The 25,643-nt window shown below is 42.2% G+C and overlaps 1 protein-coding gene across 3 annotated transcripts; it reads left to right on the forward strand.

Moving 5' to 3' along the window:
* The first annotated feature begins 13 nt into the window (after positions 1 to 13).
* On the forward strand, positions 14 to 24,874 carry LOC307075740 (anoctamin-5-like). 3 transcript variants are annotated; one of them, XM_079736426.1, is made up of 21 exons: positions 14 to 1,225; positions 6,131 to 6,175; positions 9,250 to 9,314; positions 11,533 to 11,637; positions 12,828 to 12,896; positions 13,311 to 13,595; positions 13,944 to 14,063; positions 15,117 to 15,232; positions 15,346 to 15,480; positions 15,686 to 15,791; positions 16,075 to 16,135; positions 16,531 to 16,682; positions 16,777 to 16,851; positions 17,200 to 17,428; positions 18,382 to 18,557; positions 18,757 to 18,854; positions 19,210 to 19,340; positions 20,292 to 20,497; positions 21,175 to 21,377; positions 22,282 to 22,387; positions 22,678 to 24,874. In XM_079736426.1, the coding sequence occupies exons 1-21, from the start codon at positions 1,153 to 1,155 to the stop codon at positions 23,050 to 23,052; spliced, it is 2,931 nt and encodes a 976-aa protein (XP_079592552.1). In that variant the 5' UTR covers positions 14 to 1,152; the 3' UTR covers positions 23,053 to 24,874. The 3 variants fall into 3 exon arrangements, with proteins under 3 accessions (XP_079592552.1, XP_079592554.1, XP_079592553.1); XM_079736428.1 differs by lacking the exon at positions 6,131 to 6,175; XM_079736427.1 differs by lacking the exons at positions 14 to 1,225; positions 6,131 to 6,175 and adding an exon at positions 8,274 to 8,548.
* The last annotated feature ends 769 nt before the right edge of the window (positions 24,875 to 25,643 follow it).

A 25,643-nucleotide genomic window follows, 5' to 3' on the forward strand; every position in this document is an offset into this window, starting at 1 on the left:
GTGCCATTGAAGGTTGTGTGTTCACTTCTCTGCCGTTTCAACTGTTTATGTCTACCTTTTTCTCGATTGTTCTACAAATTATTATGATGTTTTTGGTGCTTAAATTTGATTGCATTTTTAGAAGGCCCTGAAGGGCACATAGTTTGGTGTAGAGACGTGTCTGTACGTGTGTCTTTTTATGTGTCTTTGTCAAAATACCTACTTCAGTTTCATGTTCATTTTAGCTGAACGAACCAATCACGCGATGTTAACGTTTTCATGTTTCGGACATAATCGTTATGCCATGTTAACTTAGATTCATACTTTTTCTAAAAAACAGTAAAATATTTGTTAAAGATGTTTGCGTTATTATTTAGCAGAATATAAAAATAAAGGTTGAATTTAACCCAAACCATTGGCCAGTTTGAGGATTGGATAAAAGAGAGTTAGTGGGACGATATTTGGTCACATTATGCCCACTTCTTTAAAAGTTAATTCTTAAGTTAATAATTAATGTGAATAAATAACAAATGTGGTAAGAATTTTATCTTTGGATCTTCAGGCTTCTTGATAGTTGCCTGAACTTGAAATTGGGATTTTATTATATAAATAGCTCTCCGGTTCTTCATTAAATATTATTCTACTTTATGTAGGCTAGGCCAATTACATTTGCCTTGTAATATAGCTGTCTATTTATGCGGCACAAAAAGTGCAATGCAAAAAAGACCCACTTGATGTCCTCATGTGATAATTGTTCGGCGGTAAGGTTTACTGCAGACAACTAGGCCTATTACTATATTAACAATACGCATGAGTAGGTTTTAGCTTCCTAGTTTTAGATGATTCAAATATGTAGTAGTAGTATGTATTAATATCAGCTAATATCATGCATACTCTACTGAAACCAGTGATTTTCGACGACTGAAAAGTTGCACCTCCCCTTTATCTTGTGCCGCACGTCTCGACTCGAGTAACGGTAGCGAGCTCCAGTGCCATAGTGGCAGTCACAGGACGACAATAATGTCAATACAAAACAATCCATATCGACCCAAATCAAAGTAGAAATATCTGAGTGGATGATTGATGATTCATCCTTTCCCAGTGGTCCCGTACACCGTGGCATCTGGACTCTTTCCGACTTTCCTGAATAGGTGAAAGCTACAGTCGGCCAGCATGCAACGAATAACGGGAAAGGAGAGGGACGAAACCTCAATCGAGTTGAAGAGCGCGGAGGATTCACAAACAGGTAATTAAGAAAGCGTATTTATGTACACAAATAATGTCGCTTAGTCAGGTGAGTAAAATGCCTTATTCTTTATAAAAAAAAAACACTTCTGTGAGTGATTCGATTCAATAAGGTTAAATGTAATTATAGTTAGGTGTATTGAGTTAACCGCACGCGTGGGCTTGCATCTTTCTAATTTAATCTCAATTAAAATCATCTTGCCATTGTGACAATTGATGCACTTTATTAAATTGGCATACGATTCTCACGATGCGTGATGATGACGTCATGGTAAAATAGGGCTACCTATAACCATAATAGGAAGCATGACAGATGTTTTGATTGTATGGCAAACAAATACCCTCCTGATGCTATCAGCCACTTCCTGTTCGTGATGTGTTTTTACTCTACCTAGAGGTCAAATGTGCAGGGGCGTAGGAATGAGTTTAACATTGGGGGGGACACATATCGGAAACCTGACAGATCCGGCATAATTTTTAGGTGGGACAAATGCGCCTGTCTCAGATATTGGAGGGGACACGTCCCCTCCGTCCACCCCGGTTCCTACGCCCTTGCAACTGTGTGTCCTTTTGGTCTACCTTTTGGCCCTAATGTGAGGCAACATGACAACATTGTTCCTGTTTAGATACCATATTAAAGTCTTTTCACTGTTTCGATTCAACAATATGCAGGCTATAGTCCATTTGTTGTGATATGGTTCTTGTTCAATATATTGATCAAGAACCGAGTCGAGTGCTTTCTTAAGAAATCTATCCATTATCCTTTATTTCTTAGGAAAGCAGTAGTAGTGTAGTTTTAAGTGTTAAAATTTAAATGTTAGATTTTACTTTTGTAATTTGAAACTTGACGCATTATAATTAGGAAGTTGGGGCTATCATGATAATGGAGCTTTGATTTCCCTGGTATCCACATTGGTAATTTGCTTCTATTTAAGTTTCTGTTGGCATCCAGTATCCATAAGCAAAGTGAAAATAAATGTTTCCAAGTCAATCTGTAGACGCGCATATTTAATTAATAAAGACTAGATACATAACTGGACGTTATTAAGTTGGATTTTCAGAGTGACTTCACAACTAATCGACTAATGCTCACTGGTCCCATTAAACTTGAGTTTAATATTCAGCTCAATTAATTAAAAAACAGCTTGCGTAGCGGTTAGACTCCAGTTGGACCCAGTGAAGCTCAATTGAAAGATAATGCCATAATACTGACACGCCCAGTCAATCCTGGAAAAATCTCTGATGAGCAAGTATATCCATTTTTAAATAGCGTTTTATCATAGTAAATAACATATTTTCTTTAGTTAACTTTGATGGATGGTAAATCAACCTTGAAATGGTCGAAAAAAATTAGATCCCATTTGATTCCGATTGGGATTTGGATGACCACCGACTTTAAATAGTTTATCCTGTTAAGTAACAATGTTACATAAACCAAATTAGCATTTGTATCCACAAAACAGAGACACGGCCCTCAACCGTGAGGTACTGAAACATACAAAATAAGCGGAAGTCTTTCAAAATTCGTAGCTGCACCCACTAGCTAACAGCTTGTCTTTTTGGCAATCAGTGTTCTTAATTATGATGTACACACACAGCCTCATCCACTGTTAGCCCGAGAGCAGTTGATAGACTCTACAACCTCATCAGCTTTGTGAAGGACCTTATCAGGCCGACCACACGGCATATGTTGAGAGGAGAGGAAGGGGTTGGTCAACATGCCCCCCCCGCCCCCCTCCCCTCTCTACCGTCCCTTCCTACTCCCTGTTGTCCTTTGGCTCTAAGTCAATGGGCCCTTTCACAGGTCATCAATAGGAGGGTTATTTTACATTAGGTTGGTTATAGTGTGTCTGCAGAGCACAATGTTGAGCTACACCTGTGTTTCTCCTACTATAAAAAACAGCCCTTTGCCTTAGAAGAGGAATTTGCAAACTGACAGCTTCATTTACAGTTTGGAAGGATTGCAATGATTTCACAGGCCACACTTGTTGTGTGTGTTGTTTTTATTGTTTATTTCTTTACTAAAGACTAAATTGGTGAAGCGGCAGCAGCTGCCGGTAGTCACCGGTAGACCTCTATGAAATGGCTCCTTGTTTATCTATTAATTTCCCCCAAGCCTTTAGAGTGCAGTGCGATAGAATGCCTTTATCGATCAGCAGGCCCTCTACAGGGATGCTACGAGGCCTTGCCCAAAGAGCTTCAATGAGGAGCACTGCTTTGCATCCTATGCTGATATAGTCCAGGGAACAATGCTATTATATGGGTTACTCTTGGGATGGGATTTTACCTAAAGCAATGTGTTTCTAGCATGGCTGTCTAGCTCATAAAGTGATTGCTTGACCGCAAACCATGCCCAGAGAAAAGGGGTTGCTATGGAAACTGGTCAAATAATTGCATTACACATTTAATGGTTTTGTGCGATAAATGTTGTGAGAAAAAGCATGCAGACCACTTGTGACCACTGAGATTCAATTTTATAATGATTATACAAATAATATTTATTTTGACTTTTTGAATAATACAAATTGTTTTGGTTAAAGGTTCAGTGACTATTTTGGTAATTTAATTTAGAACCAACTAGCGGTGAGGTTGCAGATTGCATCCCACTGAACACCCCATCCCTTCCAATGATTACGGTGGCCTGTACCTCACCATGGTAACTGCGCATGTTGTAAGACATGGCAGAGGTTGGTGTACTTAATAGCCTATTACATTGCTAAAAAGTTCTCTTCTTGCATCCATGTGCTAAACTACATGCATAGATCAATAATTATTGCTCTCTGTTCATCTCGATAGCAGTCAGAGCTACGACCCGATCCGAAAGACAGTTAAGCTTATTGGACACACAGTATAGCACCTGAGTGTGTGGTGCATTTCAATATTCAACATCGCTCATTATAATTTCCTACACAACTATGTTAGTTAAAATGGGTCGTAGCCATGGGGATAACACGCCCCCCTCAGTGGAAAAATTCTTATTTTCATGCGATTATACACATATTCAAATATGCGGTGGGTACCAATTGTACCCACTGCACCTTTAATTAAAGTCCCTGTAATATAAATACACTGTCATAAACAAAAAACAAAACAGCCAATAGTGCTGTTTATGTTATCAATATGTAATATTTTCTATGTATTCATGCATAGAGATCATGAAGTAATCTTTAAAAAAAAATTGAATAGCGAGAAAAAATGTGATAAATTATTTGAGCTAATTAATGGTAGGGCACTAGTATCAATAGTTTTTTAAGAGTTTAATTTTAAATGTCATGCTTATATAAAAAAAAATTATGAAGGGGAAAAAATGTCAGAATGTGCAAGGCGCGATTGTTAAAATGTGGTCTATTCAAGATAAGGCGGTATTATCTATTCTCTGCATACCCCTGCACATGCAAGAAAATCCTCCCTTCTGGAACCATTATATCCGGCAGATAAGATAGAATAAAATAAACACATTGATGAACACTATATTGAACTGAGAGATGACATTACATATAACCCTAATGTCAGGGATGAGGGGTGATAACTCCTCAGCTATGTTTAACCCTTTCCCGTTCCCAGGGATGTTAATAATATTAGTTAAAGGAATAATTATAATTATAAGGATAATAGCAGGAAGAAATATTCATATTTTATTTTCTGCTTGGGCATGTGAACCTGTCAGGGTCTTGTCAGGGTGAAAATACTGTTTGTGTGTGTGGTGGTGGGGGTTGGGGTGTGTGTGTGTGTGTGTGGGGGGGGGCAGTTACATAGTTACTTACATTACAGTGTGTATGATTATACAATGAGCTGCATAGGATACAGTGTGTATAGTTACATAGTGAGTTGTTTGGAATACAGTGTATATGGTTATACAGTGAGCTGTATAGAATACAGTGTGTTTAGATAAATAGTAACGTGTATTAAATACAGTGTGTATGGATACAGTCAGCTGCATAGAATACAGTGTGTATAGTTACACTGTGAGTTGCATTGAATACAATGTGTATGGTCAGTGAGCTGCATAGAATAATGTGCACACAGTGAGTTGAATTAAATATATTGTGTATGGTTATACAGTGAGCTGTGTTTAATGCAATGTGTGGGGTTATACAGTGAGTTTTATGGAACACAACGTTTCAACAATGAATTGTATTTAATGCACTGTGTATGGTTATACAGTGAGTTTCATAGAATTCAGTGTGCATAGTTACACAGTGATATGTATTGAATACATTGTTTATTATATATACAGCAAACTGTATGGAATACAGCGTGTATAGTTAAAAAGTGAGTTGTATTAGGTGTGCATGTAGTTGCACCATCTTACTAATAGAAGCTCTTTCACTACAGCCTAGGTTGGTTGTCACGTGTGATTGAGATCCGTAATTCCTCATCAACAGAGACAAAAGAGTATGCGGCGGGCATTCAGCAGTGGCCGTGGGAAGAGCTTTGCTGACAGAAAAGATTGCTAGCCCACCAGGGTGGCATTTTAATCTGCGGTGATCTGAGTGAGAATAGCAATGAGGCTCAGGGAGGGTAGAGAGGCTTGGGAAGTGGCTGTAGAAGCTTTCATTGTACGCTGTCCCATTTCTTTTTTATATGTAATGTGTCACAAAAATAGGCATGAGTCAGCGAAAGCTGATTGCAGTAAAACCTTGTGTTTATTCAATTAGCAAAAAAACATGCTATAATAACAGTTGGAAGTTGAGTGTTCTACTTTTAACCTTTTTTGGGGGGTTTGATTGTCTTATCTATTTGCGGCCTCTTTAAGCGGGCTGTTCTTCACCTGTACTGGCACTTAAATAAACTTTTTATTACATATTTGTTTTCCTTATACTAGTGCTGTTCATTTGCAGTGTAAACATCGCACTAATAGTGTATCTAATGTCTATATGTTGTCTTGCCTGTCTCTCCTATGAAGATGACCCAGATGCCCTGACAGCATTCAAGATTATTCTGCACTCAGGTACGGGCAGATAAAAGGCTTTGTGTGATGCCTTTCTGTCCGTCCATCCGCCCGTCGCTCCACTCTCACCACTCCTCTTCCTCTCCTCATCCTCTTCTCCTCCTCACCTCTCCTCTCTGTCCGGACTTCATGCCCTGTCCTCTGTCTTGGCAGTGGCGCTCCTTGTTCTTCGAGTCTGTGTGCTCATCTGACACTAGCTTGTGTTGTCCATCGGCTTTATATGTATGTATATTTCATTACCTGCTACTGGGATTAGTGATCGATTTACCCCTGGCAAGAGAGAAATGTTCATCAACAAGGCTGTGTCTCAATTGTGAAGTGGCTTATTTTAACCTTGATTCCTATTAAGGAATATTCCTTGTTAGGTCTAGGTACCTAGTGAGAATGTTTCCTGTGCTTTCTACTATATTAGGATATTGATATGCTGCCATATAACCTACATCTGCCACCTATTTAGAATGCATCCTTGCAATCGAGAGAGAGTCTCATTGTATGCTGGAAGGACAAAGCTCCTTCATTGATTTGCAGGAGACCAATGGACCTATTCATGAACAAATAACCACAGTGCAAAGACTTTCACTGCAGGAGCAGAGAACTAAATAATTACAAAAGGGCATTAAAGGTGCAGTGTGTAGGATTTAGAGGCATCTAGGGGTGAGGTTGCAGATTGAAACCTGCTGAATACGGCCCCCTCCTCCCTCAACTCTCCTTACACCTCCCTTTCCAACGACGTAGAAGAGGCTACAGTGGCCTGTTCTGGCCTGAAAGGTGCCAGTAGGTGTTTCAAAAACGATGAATGTTTACAGATATCTATACGACAGCATAGAGTAGCTATCACCAAGCATCAAGTAGCACATCTTTTCTTACTTTGTAATGGTATATTCCATTTCTGCCAAGTCTGTTCTGTTAGATGACACTACATTCTACACATTGCACTTTTAAGCAGGCATAAGCAAGTATGTTTTCTGTAGGGTAAGCCTTGATCATTATTCATTTCCAAGGAAAGTGCCGCCTCACATTGGTCGCAAATTTGTGTTCAATGTAATATGAACAGTTGTCAAAGTCTTTGTGACCAATATAGTCGACAGTTGAGTAGAGAGGAACCGCAACCCTGTCATGCATAATCTGGGTTAAATATGATTCATACTGTCACTGCTACTCCCAGTTATGCCTCTCTTGTCTGTGTGTTTGTGGCTGCGCGTGAGTGCATGCATGCATGCACACGCGTTTACACATGTGTGCATAACTAAATGTGGATGCAGATTATAAATTCCCTACTTCACATTCCTTCTCTACTTCCGACTTCATGACAACGTCAGTGTCTGATTTGTGTGAGTTCTGTCACTAGCGGTGCCAGCTGACCATCCAAGGACATGATATGCTTACATCATAGATCTTAGGGGGCAACAATGTCTCACTAGAGCTTATATAATGACTGTATTACAGGATAAAGGTTCACGACTGATTGGCAAAAGTTTATTATAATATGAATCCCCAAAAAATAGACCACCTGACTTGAGAGTTAATGCATCTAAAGTGAAGAGTGGTTGTTTGTTTTACAGATTTTCTTTTAGCAATTTTAGATGAACAACATTTTAGTTTAGGGATAGAATACATTCAGATTTATTTGCCAACCATTTTCGCAACCAATAGGTTGATAAACATCTTTCCAATACATTAATTTAACCAGGTACTGCCTGGTCCTCATGTTTTAATGGTTTTGTTTGTCTAAGGACATATCCCCTAACACAGTGTTTGCCCTCTGCTGCTGTTTGTCTTATGCACACTCTGATAACTGAACATTGACAGCTGGAGTGAGACCAAAACTAGTTAACAGGAAAAGTCCAGACTGTATACCCTAGTCACTCCCCAGTGACTTTGTAGAAAAAACTCATGTGCCATCTGTTCTCTGACGAATCAAGGGATTCCTTAACCCTGTCTCATTTCGGCCTTCCTTTGTGATAAGCTCTAGTCTTATCAAGTATAAGCCAACTCCTCATTGGCTCAAAATCCCATCCGTCTTAGACATTGCATCCAATCCAATGGTGGGGCGGTCCCCTTGCATGGTTGGGGGTAGGCCTATTGATGAAGACGCTTGGGGGGTTTCTTCTTGTGGTGAGGGGAATGAGAGATTGTGGTATGAAGCCAGCTACATCCTGACTCCACCCCCTCCAGTGATCACTGCAGGGTCTTCCAGCCTCCCCCACAGTTTCCCAGCAGTAAGACATTTCAAGGCCAGCTACAGAAGCACAGTCCCTATGCAGGGCCTCCTGCTGCACCAGAGCTGTGCAGAAGAGCTACTTCTGCACAGCTATATCCTCTTCTACTTCTGTGCAGAAGAGGATATTGGATTCCCTCTGTATGGGGAAATGGGTGAATAAGAATCTCTCTCTCTCTCTCTCTCTCTCTCTCTCTCTCTCTCTCTCTCTCTCTCTCTCTCTCTCTCTCTCTCTCTCTCTCGCGCGCGCTCACTTCCTCTCTCTCTTGCTCTCTCTCTTGCTCTCTCTCGCTCGTTTGCTCTTTGAGTCATGTTTGCTTCACATACCAAAGAGAACTCACTGAAATAATGGCCTTGAATCCCTGTTTCTGTTTTTCCAGTTTTAGTTTGACACTACTTGTACTTATTAGGAACACATGGTGTTGGTTTCACAGAGTTATGTCTTTGCTTCCTGTTTCCTTTCATGATGCTTTGTTTATAAAATGTGTTTCTGTGTCTAACAATAAAGCACGCTTTTACCTTCCTTCTACTATGAATAAGTTTGTATCAGCAGCAAACAAAACAGTTTTACATATCATATTTACATATACACATACAAGTACATTTTGATCCAATGCATGGTAACATTTCATGTAGGCTTAAGGAACCATTAGTGGTTAATACTTTGAAACTTTGAGCTTTTGAACCGTGATTACAAATAGGACTTTCACTTGTTAACAATCAATGCATTCCAACCAAAGTGCTATACACAAATAAGCGTGTGTGTGTGTGTGTGTGTGTGTGTGTGTGTGAGAGTGGTTATTTCAGTGTGCATACATGCATTGTTTGAAACACTGACTGTCTGGCTCTTTTGCAGAAGAAAACAATGGCCATGGCATTTATTTCTCTGACTGCGGGAGTTCACTGCCGGGACACACAGAGGTAAGTCTCTTGATGCTGTGTGGCAACAGTTTTGTTTCAGTAGCGACAAACACACACACACACACACACACACACACACACACACACACACACACACACACACACACACACACACACACACACACACACACACACACACAGCGATGATCTGTGCCGCGGTCCACCTTGTTCAGGTACAGTGTCAGCCTCCTCAAGCCTCTCCTTGATGAGGTTGAGCCCGGTGGCAAAGTGTCAGCAGGAGGGCTGGCCCCACAGCTGCAGAGGCTCCCCTAGCCTTTGTCCTCCCCCAGAAGTCCACAAGGCCGAATTGGAAGACCCTGGTGCAGTTGTGAATATAACCACATCCCAGTGGGCCTGCACACCTCACCTTCCCAATCCCCCTGCAGATTAGACTGAGACTGCAAAGTGCCCATCTTCCTTGTGTGACCAAGCAGAGATAATGTAGGAGTAATGGTGGTGGTTAGACAGTGTACTGGGACTGAGGAGACTTACATGCTTGGCTCCTTTTTTACACCCCAAGGGGTTAGCCGGTGGCAGTGGCTAAAGGCATAGAGTAGGAAGCTGGCAGAACAGCCAGAAGCAAGATACACTACTTCTACTGCACTGAACTGGTCACACACATCCTGTGGCAATGGCACATGTGCACCCACACACAAGCACAGACAGAGTCTCTGTTTTGTATCCTGGAAGATAAAGGATACGATGGAAGACTGTTAGCCACTGTTACACCACTGTTACTGCTGGGTCATGCAAGACCAGCGACTTCTTTAGTAATAATAGCATCTGCCTAGACATTTGGGCATTTTCCATCTGTACCAGGGAGGTGTGTGGCTTTTTATCCAGTAGAAATAGGCAATGTGAAATGGTGGTTATAACTTTTATCTTGGGAGGGGACCTTGGTAGAATCTTGTTTTTTAAAAAAATCAGTTACTTAAAAAATGAGGAAGACCACATTATCTGCATGGGGAAATTGCAGAAACCGCAGTCTGCTTTGTTTTTTTCTTTGTAAGTCACTAATGAAGTCGTGGAGATTTAGTTATCTTTGAAGATGTCCAGAATTGAGATGAGGAGGTTAATAGGTAAACTTTGCTCCATTTAATTTAAGTAGATATTCCAACTATATATTACGTACAGTTTGTTCGTTGTCTTTTTAATCTCAAAATCAAAACATTTGAAACACATAGACACCTAAATAAAGCAATTAGAAACAAATAATATGTAGAAAGAAATAGTAACTGCACTTTGCAGTCCTATTGCCCGTATAGCATTGGGCAATCAGATAGCATTAATGATACATATAGCATTAATTGTAATACAAAGGCAAAGCGCACTATCTGCATTTTTTCGGTTATAGGTAAATGTGATTGGGTTGTATTTTTAGGGATCAAATTAGTCAAAATAAATGTTTTTGTTTATTTATTTCTATTTAAAAAAAGTATATAGGGGGCAGGTCCTCTTCCAGAGGGCATGCCAATTTGCACCACCATGTTTCTACACTAGCCCAGAACGGATAAATGTCTCTTGAGATGCTGCATTTTAAAGGAAGTCATAATCAAAATCTTATTTCTAAGCCTATTAACCTCTTCATCTTGTTGTGTTACAGACTAAAAACTAAAAGCAATACGTAAATCCCTTTAGGGATCTCATTACTTTACACTTGGTTACTTGATGCTGTTGTAGACGATCATCAGACGATCAGGCAAACATAGCTTCTCATACGTTGTTGGAACGAGGGTGGGGGGTTGTGTTCCCTCCATCTTCCCTAAGTCCTACACACTGCACCTTTAATGTGTCACCCCTATCCTCCCTAAGTCCTACACACTGCACCTTTAATGTGTCGCCCCTATCCTCCCTAAGTCCTACACACTGCCCCTTTAATGTGTCACCCCTATCCTCCCTAAGTCCTACACACTGCCCCTTTAATGTGTCACCCCTATCCTCCCTAAGTCCTACACACTGCCCCTTTAATGTGTCGCCCCAATCCTCCCTAAGTCCTACACACTGCACCTTTAATGTGTCACCCCTATCCTCCCTAAGTCCTACACACTGCACCTTTAATGTGTCGCCCCTATCTTCCCTAAGTCCTACACACTGCACCTTTAATGTGTCGCCCCTATCCTCCCTAAGTCCTACACACTGCACCTTTAATGTGTCGCCCCTATCCTCCCTAAGTCCTACACAATGCACCTTTAATGTGTCGCCCATATCTTCCTGCCAGACAGATAAGCTGCAGCGGAACAGGGACACGGTGTTCTTTAGGGACGGCGTGCGGAGGATTGACTTTGTGCTATCTTACGTAGACGACAAAGATGAAAAGAAACAGGTAAGCGTAAGCACACTCTAATGGATTCCAAGACTTTTGTTTACTGTACTTGTTAACAGAAACACCATGTTAACCAGACAACTAGACACCTGTGCTTGTCCCTGCCTACTATCAACTTAAAGTAAGGCCTTCTTGTAGAGCAATTAGAAATATATGGCGGGAGCTATATTGCTGTACAAGATGTCTTCGCTATCTCCCCTAGCTACAATCAGATATGATACCAAATATGGTTGGGTTGTAGCCAGAATGAATTGAGGTTACCTGGTAACCCAAAACAGCTAGTAACAACAAACCTTATTAATGGTTACTTATTATTTCACCTACCAAGAGCAATATTGTTTGTACCCTTTTGGAATAATGTGAGCTTAGATTTGGAACAGGATCACAGAAAATCACTACTACTGTATGTCACCCACTACATCAAATAAGTGGTTTTAGGGTTATTGTTTTCCTGCATTATGAACACTGACTATAATTAGCATCTCAGCTGTTGTAATGTTATTTCATGTCTTGAAAACGGTGGTTACCTCGGCAACCACGCAGCACAGGAAGTATGATAGAAAGCACCTGAGGTTTGGGTCGCTTTGCACTTTTCATCATGGCTATCATGGTACTAGTAAATATGTTGAATTAGTCTCTTGGTCTGTTCAAAAGTTTGGTGAAGTAATTGTTTCATTGCCAGCTGTGACTGCTTTGCCTGTTATGTTGTGCATTTGACAATAAAATACCTTGACTTGACTTATGATACACCTAGGCAACACATCCATCTGAGTTGTATGTTTGGATCAGTTATGGGCCCCCACTTGCCGCACATTTTGAGAGGGTCCCTGGGTACCACACAAAGATCCCAACTGCTCCTTAGCGGTTTCATGGCCCTGATATAGAGGCATCATTTAAAGTTTAGCCAAACTTGACTAGGAAGAAAGCAGACTACGGGTAGAGCATAAAAAACATACAATCATATGTGAATCATGTGACCGAACAGTATGCTCTTGTCACGAAATGAAGGAAGACTCATTTATATTTGTGGTTATTTACAAATGTAATTGTAGGAATTGCAATTGCAGATTCAAGACATAATTCCATAATGAGTGCATGCTTTTAGTATGCATGCATTTGTGAGTTTGTGTCCGGGTGTTTTTCATGTTTGTTGCCTCTGGCTGTCTGCCTTTCTGTCTGTCTATTTATAGGAGAGAAGGAGGGAGTTTGAGGCGAACCTCGAAAAAGCAGGGCTTGAACTGGAGACCGAGGACAGACACGTAAGCAATCCAAACATACAGTTGTGGCGCCATCTAGTGGAATAGTTATGATGGCATACCATGAGCATTCAATTCTTTTCTTAAAGGGATGGTCAAATTGTAATTGTCGATTGATTTGTTTTCCTATTAGGATGCATCCTAATCTACAAATATAACAATATTCTACAATATATAACAAAAAATCAATGACAAAATGTTTATTTTTGAACCTACTTTTCCACTATTTGTTGCTTATATATGGTTTTATATTGAATATTTATTATAAATTCAATATTTAATTTCTATCTTTATTTTATATTTTTGTATTGTTATATTGTTCATTTAACTTTACTTTTTATACTAACTGCGCTAGAATACTAAAATAACTCAAGAATTCAATGAAGCTATTTTCTAATTTCTGAATTGGATGAACAGGACTCGGACGATGGCCGGACATACTTCCTTAAGATCCACGCTCCTTGGGAGGTGCTGGCCACCTACGCTGATGTCTTGAAGATAAAGGTCCCTTTCAAGCTGAGCGATGTTCCTCACGCCCAGGACGTCCCGTTAGGGTGGCTGTCGCAACCCTTCCGTCTGCCGGAGAAGATCATGCGGCCACAGCCCGACTACTTCACCACGGCCTTCGATAAGGGAAAGACAGACTTCTTCCTCATCAATGACAAAGACACCCTTTTCCCGCCCTCCACCAGGAACAGAATTGTGAGTTGTCAGGAACCAAGTAGGGGATCGGAAAACTGAAATGTTACTGTGAGTAAATGTAATTAGACACTCAGCGTTTCTGTGAGTTTACTTGTGACAATTTGTTGTTCTTTATCATGATCTTAACTCACCTAACACATAAGAACATGTTTACACTCACACAAACACACGCACACATGCACAAACACACACACATACATAGACACTCATAACCACCCACAGAACTGTCACAGAAATAGTTTTCACACCACACACACACACACACACACACACACACACACACACGCACACGCACACACACACAGCATTTGTGAAGAAACCTACCGTAGTAAAAGTGTGTGTGTCTAGGTGTTCTACATCCTGGCTCGCTGTCCATATCAAAAGGAGGATCGGCAGGAAAAATACAAGAAGGGGATCAAGAGATTACTCAGCAATGGCACCTACACCGCTGCCTTTCCCCTGCACGACGTAAGACACTTTCAGCTAGGGTCGGCCATTTGGAGAATTAATTAAGAAAAATTAGAGGAGGGAAAAATGATGAGATTATGATTATGAAAGCATCCAACCAAAATACTCCCACCGCTCCCTTCAGGCCTTTATTCAAAGCCACTCCTCATAAACACGTGACTAACTCGCTAGCTTTAGCAATAGGTCTGCATATCCTTGGGGAAGACCCCGGTCATGTGCAATGAGTGCACGGCAGAGTAAGTGCAGGTAGCCGGTAGGTATGTATATACAGCTAGGCCATACAATCGTTTCACTTTGTCCGAATAAAATGATTGGACAGGCTTATTACAGGCCTGTGACAGCCATAGACACCTGATCTTTCTCCTTTTTTTGACAATTTGATTTTTTCTATTTCGGAAGCAAAGACAATTTCAACTAATATCTGACTTGTTGGTGGTATTCCAAAAGTAAGCAACGATACTGTCATGCTGTGCGTCGAGTATTTATTAAAAGCTTAACAACACATCCACAGCCAATCCTGCTTTAAAACTGAACCTATGTGTTGAACATTACTGTGTTGCAAAGAAAGTGCAGCGCTATAATTCATTAGTTTTTTTTCCTCTGGGAAATATAGTCCCTTAAATATGTGCTTTGTTTTTGGATGAGCCGTTGAATCGTCAGCATCCAACCTCTTGCTTAACGTTAGCGGGAGCAACCAGCATCCAACGCAGCAATAGCCAGAGACGGTTTCACGTCACTGTGCACTATAAGCCACATAATTCATACTGTTACACTGTACGTGTTTCATATTGTGTACGCCATATGCTGAGATACAATTCCTGTATCTCATTCCCTTACGCATTTATACACTGTATACTATATATACTGTTATACTAGCCCTGTATCTTATACTAGTGTATATTATGTGCCATAATCTTACAGCGTTCATTAGTTTATAGCCAACTCATACACAAATTGCTATATCAGATCATAGCAATTGTGATTAGAAAAAGGGTAGTCCTCAACACCTTTTCCTGAAACCCTCCTCTCTCTATGTCTTCCTGTATCTCTCAGAGTCGCTACTGGAAAGGGGCAACAAATCAAGAGTGCGAGAGCGAACGCTACAACCTCTACAAGAACTGGGGCCGCTTCCTCTGTTTCTACAAAGAACAGCCTCTCAACCTCATCCGGTGAGTGACATAGGACCCATATCTGCCCATACCGAGACAGTGTGCCGGTAATGTGCTAATGGAGTCTCTGTGAGACTATGTCAGATGTTGATGTTAATGTGCGTGCCTTGCAGGAAGTATTATGGAGAAAAGATTGGGATCTACTTCGCATGGCTGGGCTTCTACACTGAGATGCTGTTTTTCGCTGCAGTCATGGGTGTGATTTGTTTTACATATGGTTTGCTCAGCTACGACGACAATATATCCAGGTAAGTGCCACCAGGGGGCATCAGAGGACTGCTTTTGAAAATATGTGGTTTTTAAAACCCAACTTAAATAAATGTACCACTTTCTTGACAAAAATGTTTCACGAAGTTAGATTAACCATATGTTTTTCATTTTTATATTTATGCCTGAATATGTGATGATTTTTATGGTATGAGGAAAGATATCGTCCTGTTCATATTATTGCAGTAAAGAGATCTGCAATTCCAGCATTGGTGGAAGTATCGTGATGTGCCCACTTTGTGATAAAAAGTGCAGTTTCTGGAGGCTCAACTCTACCTGTCTATCTTCCTGGGTAAGGCAACTCTTTGGCAGTGAACAAGTTTAACTGGTGAAATGTCAGCATTTAAGCAGAAACTATTCAATAAGAAATATCATTCCCAACCATGCAAAATTCAAAGTCTGTAGAATGAACTGATGAATGAATGAGTGAACTGATGAATGCATGACTACAGACTCATTAGAACTGTGTGAGAAGTGTCTTGCTGAGTGTGCAGAGTGTCCTGCTGCCGGCAGCCAGCGTGTTGTCTTCTCCTCGTTGCTAAGCCACTTACCTGCTGCCCAACTCACTCTTCCAGCAATCCCATCTGTTTGACAACGAGGGGACGGTGTTCTTCGCCATCTTCATGGGGATCTGGGGTAAGTGTCTGCCCACGATGCTATCACTACGTTTAGCCAGTCACAGTATCACATTGAGAGGAGAGAGGACAATCTACAGTGAGCGGAGTGGTGCATCGATACACTGTACACAATACATTGTCACACACGCACGTGCACCCATACTTTCTGTTCCTTCCAATGGCTAAAAAAGTGGTTGCATATAGCTCCCTGTAGCTACCTATAGCTCTACCTGACAAGATGTGTTTGGCCAAGGCAAGATTGAGACGATTTGGCTGCAGGGGCCGATTGAAGAGTGAATCCAGTAAATTGTGCGTTTCCCAAGTCACTCTGTGCCTGGAGTTCTGGAAGTGAGCAGAATTGGTTGCGGGGGCCGAAGCGGGAGAGTGTCTCCAGTAACTCATGTGTTTCCCCAGTCACTCTGTTCCTGGAGTTCTGGAAGAGGCGGCAGGCCCGACTTGAGTACGAGTGGGACCTGGTGGACTTTGAAGAGCAGCAGCAGCAGCTGCAGATGAGGCCTGAGTTTGAGATGAAATGCACTCACAAGAGGATGAACCCGATCACCAAGGTGATCTTTCTCTCTCTCTCTCTCTCTCTCTCTCTCTCTCCATCATATGGATGCAATCAGTCTCTCACACAATGCCACACGACCTACCTTTCAGGAATCTGAGCCGTATCTTCCATTGAGTAGCAAGCTTGCTCGCTTCTGCATATCAGGCGCCACCGTGCTTTTCTGGGTAAAGTACCAGCATACAAACCAGTGTGTGTGTGTGTGTGTGTGTGTGTGTGTGTGTGTGTGTGTGTGTGTGTGTGTGTGTGTGTGTGTGTGTGTGTGTGTGTGTGTGTGTGTGTGTGTGTGTGTGTGTGTGTGTGTGCACTAACTCAAATTTGTATATCTAAAGTGTACTTTCTGCTGTGACACCCACATCTCTGGGATTAATGAAGTCCTATCTTCCATTATCTTATCTTAGTTTAAAGCACAAAAGCTCTAAAGTGTTCACCCACGCACGTGTTGACTAACTCTGTGTGTGTGTGTGTGTGTGTGTGTGTGTGTGTGTGTGTGTGTGTGTGCATGCTCTCCACAGATGTCCCTGATTGTTGCCTGTATCATCGGGGTGATAGCATACAGGCTGGCCGTGTTCGCGGCCTTCGCCAGCATCATGAAGGACAGCCCCACCAGGAATATCCAGCTGGTTGGGAACCTGATCACTCCACAGCTGGCCACCTCCGTCACCGCCTCCTGCATCAACTTTGTCATCATCATGATCCTCAACTTCTTCTACGAGAGGGTGGCCGTTTGGATCACCGATATGGGTAAGGCTTGGGTAAAAGCTCAAACTACCTTCTTTTGACCTGACTCTGACGTCAAAAACAGAATTTCCCAGTCCTTTGTGACCTGTGAAATCGAAAAAAAACAACTGATGCCTTTAGATGGAACGAGGTCAATCTGACCTCCAATAGACCTTATTATTCATCTCCTGAACCAGTTTGCGTTATGTCGGGGGAGCACAGGATCAACTGTTTCAATTGAGTTGTGGGTCCCAGACGATCTGAAGCAGACTCTTGCAGATCCATGAAGGAGTGCATAGCAAACCCAAGGAAAATCACAGAAAACGATTAGGGCCACGGAAGCATCTGGTTTGATTTTTGCCCAGCTTTGAGAAACGTGCCGCGCAGCAATATTTCCGCTGCATGAACAGCACTGTTATTTACGATTTCCTGAGTAGCCTAAGCCGTGTTCTTTCATGAACATGTAGCGGTTTATCCCCTTTTGAGATTTTAATAACTCAGTTGATCAATATATCGCATATTAAATAGCCCCTCAGAAATCGAGATGGCAAAGATGTGGCCAATTAATATTATTGCCGCGGCTGTTTTTGGCCTTGGAAACTTGAAGCAAAGAGCCATACTCTTGGTTTTATGTGAGTGTAGAAATCTTTTGATGTAAGACCCTGGAGAAATTCTGCATCCTACCTAAATGAAATAGTGGGGGCTGCAGGTCACGATGCAATGATTTAAATATGAGCTCCTCTCCGTAGACGGGATTTTGTGAAGCATTTTTAAATTTTTATTTCTTTATTTTCTTCTTCTTATTATTATCTTAGCTCCAAGTCCTGTAGTCACACACAACCCTACCCAACTCACTATGCATCCCTCAGAAGAAGGAGAGGTGTTTCCTAAGGAGAGTTCGAAGGCACAAAGATTATGTATGGAACGCACATCGACGCTCCTTAAAGATGAGCTTGTTTTGTTTGTCCCCTCAACAGAGATCCCAAAGACCCACCTGGAATACGAGAACAAACTGACCATGAAGATGTTCTTGTTCCAGTTTGTGAACTACTACTCGTCCTGTTTCTACGTGGCCTTCTTCAAGGGGAAGTTTGTGGGTCACCCTGGAAACTACACGTATATGTTTGGCAAGGCGAGACTAAGGAACGAAGAGGTACTGAAAACACGAAAGGAAAAGCGATTTCATCCTTTCTATCAACCTTATTGCAGCCATAATTTGTATTCATCCTCGTCATTCATTTAAGTCAGATTCCGACCAGCGTTAAACCTACGATCCTTTGCAGATGGATTATGTTTGTTCTAGATTGTGTGTGGATGAGAAGTTTGACGGCCAGTATTTGTCTGTGTGTCAGTGTGACCCAGGGGGCTGTCTGATTGAGTTGAGCACCCAGCTGGTCATTGTCATGGTGGGAAAACAGCTGTGGGGAAACATCCAAGAAGCACTGCTGCCGTAAGCACCACACACACTGTCACCCACACACCTCCACCCTGTCACACACACACCATCACCCCGTCCAACCGACAGCTTCACCCTGGCACACAGCTTGTCCCTGTCACACACACACTGTCCTGTCACACACACACACACACACACACACACACACACACACACACACACACACACACACACACACACGCACACACACCTTCACCCTGTCACCCAGACACTTTCACCCTGTAACACACACACATTCACCCAGCAGAACACAAATCCTCACCCTTTCACCCTGTCACTGTGTGTGTGTGTGTGTGTGTGTGTGTGTGTGTCTGTGTGTGTGTGTGTCTGTGTGTGTGTGTGTGTGCAGGCTGATGCGCAACTGGTGGGGCAGCCGTAAGGGAAGGCACCAGCCTGAGAACCAGTACAGCCGCTGGGAGCAGGACAACGACCTGCTGAACTTCACCCAGCTGGGCTTGTTCTATGAGTACCTGGAGATGGGTGAGGCCCAATGCACAGGGACGCAAATAAACAGCATAGGCCTTTCACACATGCACTGTAAGCCGGACATTCTCTGGATAATAACACAATTTGTCCGAATCCGGACAGGCCCCTAACCAGGCCAGGCCCCTAGTGAAATCTGGAGAATCAGAGAAAACACAAGGAGTGAGTGGGAGTGTTGCTGACGTGTTGACGCCATTTCTATCATGCGGCTGGCATGTAACGAGGTGCATCGCGTGTAGCCGACGGGTTCCCTTCTTGCCTGCCTTTGCGTTCCGACCTCTTTCTGTTTTCCAATCTTCTGTTGATAATGCGGATATGTATGAAATAAATGCGGCATTGATATTTCTGCAAAAAGAGTCAGCATTACGGAGTTGGAAGCCTCAGCCGCGATCTCTGATATGTTGAACAAAACACTGCGACTTCCGCTTCATACCTTTTGCGTCACGTCCTGCCTCCTACACGTTGAGGCGACAGCCCTCGCCTAAGGCATACAGAGTATCTCCAGTATGTGTGAACACGTCTGATGCGGCTTATCTCCAGTTGTGTGCTGCATGTCCGAAATGGCAGCTCCGGATCATCTCCGTACCTGATTCTCCAGAGTTTATCCAGAGTTCATGTGTGAAAGGCCTATAAGAGACATATATGAAGAGAGCGATACAAATACAGACCCGCTGAATCTTGTTCGGTGTGCTTTGCTCGGATAAAAATGGAGTAAATCACTACTGGGGTGCGCTACAAATGTAAAACCTGAATTAAGGCTCTGTGCGCTTTGGGCTTTACAGTCTCAGCAAGATAGCTGGAGGACAGGCAGACACAATAAATCCTTTGATATTATAATCAAAGCCACGCACGTGGTCAATTTAGTTTGTTTTATCCTTCCTTCTGCTTTCCTTCAATCACCGTTGTTCCCTCCTCTTCTCTTCTCTCCTCTCCGCTGCTTTCCTACAGTTGTTCAGTTTGGTTTCATCACCCTGTTCGTGGCCTCCTTCCCCCTGGCTCCTCTACTGGCCCTCTGCAACAACATCCTGGAGATCCGCGTAGACGCCTGGAAGTTCACCACCCAGTTCAGAAGGCCCGTGGCCTCCAAGGCGCGCAACATCGGAGCCTGGCAGGAGATCCTCAATGTGGTGGCCATCTTGTCTGTCGTCACCAATGTAGGTGGTCGTGTGGATATGGAATGTTTTTCATGAAGTGGGATGGTTGACGGGTTTTGAAGCACATCCAATATAAAACCAATATCAACCGATAACCATATAAATGGTCAAAGTTATGTTTGTTTTGTATTGGCTATGTTAAAAGCAAAACATTTTTATGTGTGATATCTTCTTAAGCGTTAACTGTTAAGTTAACACTTAAGTGTTAACTTTAAAATTTATTTAAGTATTTAAAAATCAACAATTCTTAAAAAAGATATCAAAGGTTCGATCTGGTTGAATATGTTAATCTCCAACTACAGTTGTGTTTGCAATCAGTCACATTTACATTTATGTTTAATTTGGCAGACGCCTTTATCCAAAGCGACTTACAACCATTCCTATACACATTCACGCACCTTCACACACCTTCACACACCGACGGCAGAGTCAACCATTCAAGGCGACGGCCAGCTCGTCTGGAGCAGTTAGGGTTAGGTGTCATGCTCGAAACCTCAACACTCAGGTGGGAGGAGCCGGGATCTAACTAGCGATAGCAACCTTCCACTCACAAGCAAATCCGCTCTGCTTCCTGAGCTAAGCCGACCTGTTGGGTAGCAAATAAATAGTTTGTGTCTCAGGAACGTCTCCTCTTGCTCCTCCACTCAGTGTTGTCGATCTCTGTTCTTCTCCACCAGGCGTTCATCGTGGCCTTCACGTCGGACATGATCCCGCGCCTGGTCTATCTGTACTCCACCCACAAAGAGGAGGAGCTCACCATGCGCGGCTACGTCAACAACAGCCTCTCTGTCTACAGCATCTCCCAGATCCCCCTCGACAGCATGCCTGAGGACGGCGACAGCCCCTCCTGGTATTCCAACTACTCCATCACCACCTGCAGGTGGGTGTGTCCGCCTGCCCTCAGACGCTATGGGCCTCATTCATCTATCGGGGGAGTGTTGCTGACGTCGCACCGTATTGGGAGCGCCATGTTTAGAGGTCGCTGCCTCCGGTGTCTGTTGTTTCTGTCTCACAAGTTGGCGCCATGCGTGGTATAATTTCAGATTCCTTAATAGCTGGTTGGGGTTCCAAAAGCGGTAGCTGGATGGGGAAACTGAATGCGGATCCCGCCATTAGGTTCTACATTCAGTTTCCCCACCCAGTTAGTGTCTAGAGCCAAGAAGTCTGTTAGTTAAATAAAGTGAAGGTTATCATACAGCCCTTTAAACAGTGACTCAAAGGGCTTAACAGGCCCTTTGAGTCACTGGCCCGAAAAACTGTAACCCTAAAGCCCAAACTCCCAAAATCCAACGGACGAAACCTTGAGAAGGACTCAGAAAGAGGGATACCTCCTTCCAGGGAATGGTTAGGAGCGCAGTAGGTCTTAGGTCTTCCCCCATAAGTGCAGACTGTTTAGTCTGTGTGTGTCAGCAAAACTGAGATTTGATACATATCCCCTTACTGAGTATTGGCACAACTCAATTCCTTATGCATTCTGAAATAGTGCTGTACTGCACTTTTACTATCCTGTCTTCAAATAAAAAGAATATAACCTACACAGCAATCGATAATACGGTAAAATATGACACAACTGTAGTATGATCTTTAGTACTGTGACTGTAGCACTTGAGATTAAACACAATTTTGTTGAATATGCACAGACTGCAAATATTGATATTGTTGTTTTGAGAATTTATACTTTTGGAAAACAGGGTATGACACTGTTAGTCTTTAGGTAATCTTTCAAATATATGAATATTTTGATATATATTTTGCATGCTGACACATGGATTGGTCTTTCCCAGGTATCGTGACTACCGCTACCCACCTGGCCACCCGAGGCAGTATATTCATACCATGCAGTTCTGGCACATCCTTGCAGCCAAAATGGCCTTCATCATCATCATGGAGGTATGACCTTTACCAAAATATAAATAACAATAATAACTAATAATAACCCTACGTACATTGTCGCAATTCAGTGTGTATCTATCTTTATCTCTTCTTGCAAACTTGTGATTCAACTCTAGCACTATTTGATTTGACTATTTGATTATCCATTTCACTTGTAGACAAGTAGTGAAATAACGTAAGACCGGTGGGTTATTGAAGCATTGAAGGCATCAGCGTTGCATGCACACTGAATGATGAACCTCTGCGCTCCCAGCGACTACTGACCCTCTGCCACCCCCCACCCACAGCACGTGGTCTTCGTTGTGAAATTCTTTGTGGCGTGGATGATCCCGGACGTGCCGTCGGAGGTGAAGGCCCGGATCAAGCGGGAGCGCTACCTGATCCAGGAGTACCTGCACAACTATGAGGTGGAGAAACTCAAGCTGCAGCTCTGCCTGTCCAATTTCCCTGTCCCCGCCAGCGCAACCAGCACTTGCAACGCGACCAGCACCGCCAACACAACCATTACCAACATGGACGCCTGCTCAGAGCTGTGCACTGAAGTGCTTTGTCCCCTGGACACAGACGAGAGGATGGCTGAGTGCCTGAGCCCCTCTCCCTCTCTCCCTGGTTTTAACGCCACACTAGAATCAAGAGACATGGCGGGGGACGCAACACCCTAGCAGAGGGAACTGCTGCCCAGGGGCCTCTAAGGGGCTTGCACACTGCCCCAACAAACACCAACCTTTAACTGTAATGCCGACGTGCGCCATCAGCGATTCTAAAAGTTTGTTAACAACTAACCTAGTCCTCGCAACTGCCAACCACGACCAACGGATTCAGCATGCTGCCCCAATGTTGGTGGCTGTTGGTTTTTGGGCCGTGGGGAAGCATCTTTGGGATGAGACCGGGGTCTTCTCTATGTGAGGGGGGTTGGGATCCTCCATGTGAAAAGGGGGGGGTGGTTCAATGGCGAGCCTTTCGTTCCAGTTATAGTTGTGAAACATGTTTATTTTATAAATGAGTTAAAGGTTGCTTCAGTCCTATATTAGGATCAGTTAGGTGATAAAGAAATGTCGTGCCCTGCTCGGAACCACCCCAAGTATGTTCCAGGTAGAATGAACCACAGAACTGTGCTGTCGTAGTAGCGGGTTAAGTTTGATGAGATGGCGAGTGGCTGTAGCAGAGAGATTTATAGCGGATTCAACAGTATATGATGCATACTATCTACTAAAATAGGTATTGTCAGATCTAAGTTGCCTTAGCTATTGCTCTGAACACTAAATATAAAGTGTTAAGTGTTAAGATTTTCCGGTGTCAATATTATGATGTCATTGGAGAGCTGTGTTGTGCATGTGATCCTTGCACCAGCTGCCTTAGGGATGTTCGTATCTGTTTTGTGCTCTTATTGTTCTGTTCTTTCAAATAATTAAAATCAATCATATATCTCCAATTTTGCACAAAAAAGTTTAGAGTTTATATAAATTATGAGAGTTGTACACAAGAGAAAACCTTCAACTTAACAATTCCGTCATTTGTCTGTCTTCACGAAACATATTTGTGTGCCTGAATCATTAATTAAATGATTTGTATCTTGATCACATGCACATATCCTACACTCGCTCTTCAAGATTAGAGTTTTAGTCAATCTTACCTCAAAAATAATAATAATTACTGTTGAATCAGATGCTGCACTAATCCAATTTAAAGTGTATTGTAATCATTCCACTCTGATCACATTCCAATGAAGGATAACTTCATGGAGGATAAGACAGCAGCTAAGCACTCTGTGGCTCGGGCAGAGTCAGCCTGAGGGACCAACTAGACATATCTAAGGTGTTCCTTAGAAAAGAGAGGCAGAAGAACAGAGCCACTGTTCCAATCTCTTGTCTCACTGTCAACTGTTAAATTTACTCCCAAGACTAGCCATGCATGTTTTCGATCATTCTATCAGTTCAAATACGTGTTCATTTTATGCCATGTATAAACAGCCATTTAAATCATTTATGTTATTTGTGTGTTAAGGTTATTTTTGTATTGAAACGTTAAAAAGATTATTACTCCATAATGTGCATTTAAGAGCATGGACTGTATTAAAGTTATAATTAATGTAGCTTGTTGTCATGGTATACTAATGTCAAAGTTAAATACAATTAATACAACTATTGTTATTTTGCTCTGACTTTTGTCGCCCAAAGCAAGTTCAATTTTTTACATTAATGCAAAGGTCTATCTGATGCTGTAAACTTAACTTAAACCTATAACTTAAAAATATATGTTTGGCACGGGTGACTGCATGTGAAGTCCCAATGTAATGTTGGCTTATAGAGTTGTTATAATTGAAGAAGAATCGTTATTATTTTCATTGCACATGATGTAGTACTACACAAATAAACAAGTTATCAGCATTTGACTCATCACTTGCTGCAGCACTAAGAGCAGAAGGCTACTCCAATGTATGCTTACGTCTTTTCTTTATATGCTGTGAAATAAAGCTTTTTTGAATCCTGAATTTGTGTAATGTGTAACTGCTTTTGAATATCTGACTAAATTATTTTTTACTTAGGAATCCCATCCTGACTGCCTACCAATTTTTTTTTTCTAAACTTCTCCATTTGATATACTACAGCAATACAGCAATTGCTATACAAAATGTAGGCTCTGCCTGTCTATTTGGTCATAGAAGTAGCCCAAAGCATTGGCTACTTTAACTTTTCTGATTTTAGATAATTTTGTATCTCACATAAATTCAGAGTTTTTACTCCAGGGTTAAAAATGGCATCAGACCTGTCAGTCTACAATAATCCATATTCACCTGGCAACGGCGTACCACGAATGACCACAAGATGGTGTGCTAAGCTTAGAAATGGAAGGAGAATACAAAGCCGTTGCTTAAACAACCCTCTCTACGCTGAGGCCTATTTTATAATGTGACGTTTTGCTATTTGCTTGTTTCATATAGCTTTGCTCAGTATTGACTCTTATGAACGGTAGCGTAGCCTAGCCTACAATAAGTGCCGGGGGGAGTTAATGTTCTTGCATTTAGTAAGATATGTCCTATGTGGCCTGTAGAGTTGATTTAATGCTTCAATAGGGGCTAAATGTAAAATGTATGAAGTCTAAAGATAGGGGTACTGAAAGATGAAAATAGGGGAGAACGAATTCATTATCGATGGATTCCTATTCGAGATTTCCTCCTGCTCATCTCGTTACCATAGCACCGGCCCGTGAGACACGCTCGTGCATGGGGAAGACCGATACAAGTGCGCGGGGT

This window comes from Pollachius pollachius (genome assembly GCF_949987615.1).
Source record: "Pollachius pollachius genome assembly, chromosome: 5".
NCBI lineage: Eukaryota > Metazoa > Chordata > Actinopteri > Gadiformes > Gadidae > Pollachius > Pollachius pollachius.